The sequence below is a fragment of the Berghia stephanieae genome, chromosome 7 (assembly GCF_034508935.2).
Source record: "Berghia stephanieae isolate SIO BIC M18660-M18661 chromosome 7, UCSD_Bste_1.3, whole genome shotgun sequence".
Lineage (NCBI taxonomy): Eukaryota > Metazoa > Mollusca > Gastropoda > Nudibranchia > Aeolidiidae > Berghia > Berghia stephanieae.
Window position 1 is genome coordinate 55,632,737 of NC_088366.1, and position 6,000 is coordinate 55,638,736.

Here is a 6,000-nt window from a genome sequence, read left to right on the forward strand (position 1 = left end):
ATCTCCCAAAACTATAACTATACATTCGACTGTTTCCTTCTCAGCCAAGGACTCCGACCCAACTCAGGACAAAACCAAGCAATCTCATTCCAAGACAAAGACAGAAGCAATTGAAAAGCAGATAAGAGGGGATAGAAGACACAGCAAGTACCTCCCTGCCCGCTATGGGAGGTAGGAACCCCAGATCTTGGTGACAGCGGAATATATATAAAAAGAATGTGTGAATGAATTTAATTTAAATTTCACCTCAACTTTAGCCCCATTCTCAGCCTGCTCCCTCGACACGTGTCCGTACTCCAGCTGAAAGAAGGGCACGTAGATGAGTCCATCAGCCGTGTCGTCTTGAAGATTGACTTGTAAGTGAACCGACTTCAAGTAACGAGCGTAAACTGCATCTGTTAACAAAAATACAAAAGAAACAGGAAAACAATGAATAACCAAATGCCGTCGACCACCCTCATAATGATATTATATCAGGGGCGGTTTCATTCAGTATTCCTTCAGAGCCATTAAGCCCATTGAACCGGATATATAAATATATATATATATATATATATATATATATATATATATATATATATATATATATATATATATATATATATATATATATATATCCAGCTCCATTGGGCTTAATGGCTCACTATTAGATCTGGCAGACAGTACTTTGAAATAGACTTGCATCCTTTCTGGAGTGTAGCAAGTAATTTCTATTGTCTGTTTCATGTTACAGAAACTGATATATATATATATATATATATATATATTTTTATATATATATTATATATATATATATATATATATATATATATATATATATATATATATATATATATATATATATATATATATATATATATATATATATATATATAATTTATATATATATATATATATATATAAATCTTAGCTATGTTCTAGAGGCATAAGCCGCATACCTCTCCATAAAGTGGAAACCCACTGGCCGCGGGTTTGAGAGAAACTGTTTCATAACATCATCATAATAATAATAATAATAATAATAATAATAATAATAATAATAATAATAATAATAATAATAATAATAATAATGTAATTTATTTATATAGTGACTGTAACATACAATATAGCTCTAGGCACACAATATACATATCAAAAACATTTAAAAGATGAGACTACGGAATTATTTTTTTTAAAATGCAAATTAGGGCAAATATGTTCTATGAGGTGACACTACAAAAATAATGTAATAATTTCTAAAAAATAAAATAAATAAGCAGAGAATAGTAGTTGCAAATATTGTAACTCGACAATCTTATTTATCCCTGGAAGGTCACAAATGGGATAATATACCTTTAAACAAGCACACAATCCTCCCCCCCCCCCCCCCCCCCCCCGCTCCCCCCCCCCCCCCCCCCCCCCCCTCCCAAAAAAAAAGAAACTTTAAAAAACCTGAGCTTTTAAATATTACAATATCCACTAAACTTGTTCAAAGCACTTTACAAGGGGTCCCTGGCCAACAGCAACACTTAACATGTAGGACGTGACATGACGCCTAGTTAGGCAATATTACAATTTTTTTTTCGGATACAGACAACGCTGTTAATGGCCAGGTAATCATTTTATACCTGAGTATTGTGAGAGAATGTATGTAAAAGAGAGTCTTTTCCAAGGACTAAATAAACCATGCGCCGAGCAAGGCTCAAACCCAGGACCTTCCCGATCCGAAAGCGAGTGTCATACCTCAAGACCACATAGCTGCACCTACCTTTGCCGGCTTGGGGCTTTGTTGCAAAATTGTCAACGAGAAAGAATCTACGAGTCATTTCCCAGTCTGAACGTTCCTCTGAAAAATACAAGAAAACAATGGATGAAACGGAAATGTGTCATACAGAGCTAAAAGTTTCACGCTGATATCCCTAATAAAATTCTGCAGATCTAAAATAAAAACTCAAAACAAAAATCCCCCAAAAAACTTCTTTGAGTTTTTATATAGAATAACATCAACTAAATCTGCTCAAAGCATTTTACAGGAGGTCCTAAGCAAAACGGCAAACCTGCCTACTTCAACAGAAAATTCGTACAACTACAAATTTTTTAGCTCCATTTAGAGAGCAAAATAAGATATTCAAATTCAATAAATCGTGTCAAAAATGAAAATATGGCATTGACTCACACTGTGTAAGGACTTAGAAACGTTATTCAATCTTGATGAGGGTAAAAAAAGTAGCAGTTCAGAGTCATTTGGCCCATGGAGTCGAGTTTATCCCGGTTTCTATAGGGTGAAATGGACAATAGCAATTGCCTGCTATTCTATCGCAAAGTACTTTCCACAAAATCAAACAGACTCAGCTACCCATTCACTGCTGGGTGGAGAGGGGGGTCAGAAAAAAATCTCGACTGCACCCGGAATCGATCTAAGTCCCTTTGCGAGTGAAGGTAATGCTCTACCAACTGAGCTATCGGGACCCCCATGCTGAGGGTAAACTGGCCACTTAAATATGTAGATTTAGTGACTTGTCTTATATTTTTCTTTATGAAAACAACAAATTAAAAAAATTTCAAGTTGGCACTTTTGAAACAGAAACCTTTAACACGATGGACAAAAGACATGGTGTGTATAAGGCACTATTACAATGTATTTTTCCACAGAGACATTAATGTTACTAGAGACAAAAGACATAATGTTTAGAAGGCACTATTACAATATATTTTTCGACAGAGACATTAATGTTACTAGAGACAAAAGACATAATGTGTACAAGGCACTATTACAATGTATTTTTCGACAGAGACATTAATGTTACTAGAGACAAAAGACATAATGTGTACAAGGCACTATTACAATGTATTTTTCCACAGAGACATTAATGTTACTAGAGACAAAAGACATAATGAGTACAAGGCACTATTACAATGTATTTTTCCACAGAGACATTAATGTTACTAGAGACAAAAGACATAATGTATACAAGGCACTATTACAATGTATTTTTCCACAGAGACATTAATGTTACTAGAGACAAAAGACATAATGTGTACAAGGCACTATTACAATGTATTTTTCCACAGAGACATTAATGTTACTAGAGACAAAAGACATAATGAGTACAAGGCACTATTACAATGTATTTTTCCACAGAGACATTAATGTTACTAGAGACAAAAGACATAATGTATACAAGGCACTATTACAATGTAATTTTCGACAGAGACATTAATGTTACTAGACAAGCGCTCACTTAAAAAAACAAAACAATGGACCTAATTTGGGAATTCTGTCCTTGTTCGTTGACCCTGTGAATTTGTCAAATAAATGTTCGATGAATGGCTGCTGGCTTGTATTACTACCACTAGCATAAATCCATTTTGTGTAAATATGTAATGAATTGTCCTTTCCTTAAAGGCAAAAGGAAACAGGGCCGTCCAAAACAGACTTGGAGAAGTCTTCACCAAGATTTGTGCATCTCAAATCTTGCCTGGAGTGAGGCAAAGGTCTGTGCCAATGGAATGAAGAAGATGGAAGAGCGATGTTGAGGCCCTATGCTTTGCCAGGAGCCAAGAGGCATAAGTCAAGTAGGTCCTTTCCCTAAAACAATTTTAAAGCCTGAAATATTACCCACCAAATGGTCAAAAGAGCAGAATGTCTCTTTACTAAAAACAAAAATCTAGACCCATTTGCCCCCCCCCCCCCCCCCCCCCCCCCCCCCCCCCACTCCCAATCTGATTCCCTTTCACCATAAACTCATTAGAGACCACCACTGATATTGTGTCACTTTTGACATTTGGCGCCAGTCTGTCTGTCAAGGCTGACATCATAAAAGTAGAAGTGTCACCAAAATACATTCCAGCTGAACACAAGCATCGAAATATGACACAAGACATGATAGTGATTTTTCAGCGGATCTGCCAATTAAGCTTTCCTTCATGAGAGGGAAATATTAGACATGGCAAAATCAGCAGAAAATTTCTGACAAAATCACGGTAATCTGCAGAAGATTGTCATCATTGCTGTATTTTTTTTTTTTTTTGGATCTCGGTCCCTTTGCATGTGAATCGAGTACTCTACCAGTTTTCAATTGGCTATTTATAAACTACCTGTTTAGGAACACAATACTCACTTTCGTTGATACGAGTGCCTGCCCTGTCCACTTGATTTAAAATACTCAGTGGAATCTTGTAAATATTCTCGACATTGTCTCTTTTGAACTTGAGGACTGGACAGCAAGTTAAGCAAAAAGACTGTTTTCTTATAGAATTAATTTTTTAATTTTTAAAACCTTAAAAAACAAAAAACAAACGAAAATTGAGCTTTGATATAATACAATATCCACTAAACGTGTTTACAACGGGTCCCTGACCAACAACAACAGGTAACACGTAGAATGAGACATGGTGCCTGTTAGGCGATATTACAATTTTTTCGACAGAGACAACGCTGTTGACTCATTTTACACCTGAGTATGGAATGTGAGAATGTAAGTAAAGAGCTCTTTCCAAGGACTCAACTATGCGGCGAGTGAGTCTCGAACTCAGGACCTTCCGATCCGAAAGCGAGTGTCATACCACAAGCCCACTTAACCGCCGCACTAAACCTAAGTCCCTGTGCCTGCTTTCCAGTATAGGGCCACATTTGTTTTTATCAGAAACCCTTGAATAAAGCAATTAAATTGAATCAAGCAAATGATTAAGTCTTTCCCAGATAACAATTATTCTTAAGTCTCTTTGCGTGTGAAGCGAGTGCTCTACCAACTGAGCTATCAGGACCCCCATTCATTAATATAATGGTTAAGAAAGGATACAGATTTCATAAAACTTGAGTGGATATTTGACGGTATCCCAAAGCTTAAGGGCCGACAGTGAACACTGAAAAAAAGAAGAAGAAAAAATGATAAAAATACAAAAAAAAAGCATGCCACAATTGCAGAAAAAAAGCTCAAAGAAATATCATAAAAACTTTAGCAATATTCACTAAATCTGCTCAAAGTGCTTTACAAGGAATCAGAAGCCAAAAGCAACATTTAATATTTAGGATGAGACGTTAGGTGATATCAAATTATTTTTTTTTAGGACAGAGACAATGATGTTACAAGTCAGATTGTCATTTTTACACCTGGTAGCGGTGAGAGAATGTGGGTAATTAGCCTTTTCCAAGGACTCGACTATGCCTTGTTCAAAGGGGACTCAAACCCTGGACCTCCAATCTGGAGGCGAGTGTCATTCCACTATGACATGACCAACTCGAATAAAACATCCAAAATCCAACAGCCTATATACATTGTTGTTTGTTGCTTTAGGTCTCTTCCAACACAATTGAGGTTATATGAGAGACCGCTGAAACAAAAAAACAAGCAATCTAACAAAAATAGTACAAATGTAAATCAAAATCATAACCTAAAGATATCATAAGCTAAATTATAAATGACCAAGAACAAACAGGCAGAAGATTTACAGAAAAAAAAAATATCCCCTGTCAAAAATACAATCACAAACCAAAGAAGCAGGATAGGCTAGTGAAGAGAAGAAGAAACGACATCACTATCGGATCGTACACCCATGCGAACATCATAGGTATATGATTCAAGGGTGATGCTCCCATCCAACCACCCGCCTATATACATTCATACAGTTCTAAGATATATCATTTTTCATTGTATGCCACACTCAATTCACCTACAAAAAAGGTAAAAACAAAAATGAATAATATAATAGTTTCCAAAAAAGAACAAAATACCAAAAAACACAGAATGTTTTGGGCTCAAAACCCTTCTTCAGCCAACAAAAAAAAACAAAACAATAAAGACATTAAATACATTTCAAAATTCCAAATCGACGACAGAGAAATTCTTTATCTCTTTTTATCTTTCTCTCCATCCAAAATTATTACGCACATCATTGATTCATTCAATCAGTCTTTAATCACAAATTGTGCGATAGGAAAAAAAATAGTAAACAAATAAACTCACAGAATGACTGTAGAAAGTTCCAAAAGTATACGCAGCATTGAGGATATTCTCGTCG

General features: G+C 35.6%; 1 protein-coding gene across 1 annotated transcript in view; it reads right to left on the reverse strand.

Moving 5' to 3' along the window:
* LOC144977520 (meckelin-like) overlaps nt 1–6,000 on the reverse strand; it is a 34,480-nt gene that overhangs the window by 16,030 nt on the left and 12,450 nt on the right. Inside the window, exons 9-13 of the mRNA XM_078922823.1 lie at nt 5,946–6,000; nt 4,782–4,845; nt 4,101–4,196; nt 1,748–1,825; nt 247–395 (exon numbers count right to left, since the gene is read on the reverse strand). The exon at nt 5,946–6,000 is cut by the window's right edge and continues 198 nt beyond it. Of these exons, the coding sequence (XP_078778949.1) occupies nt 247–395; nt 1,748–1,825; nt 4,101–4,196; nt 4,782–4,845; nt 5,946–6,000 (442 nt within the window). The remainder of the gene's footprint in view (nt 1–246; nt 396–1,747; nt 1,826–4,100; nt 4,197–4,781; nt 4,846–5,945) is intronic.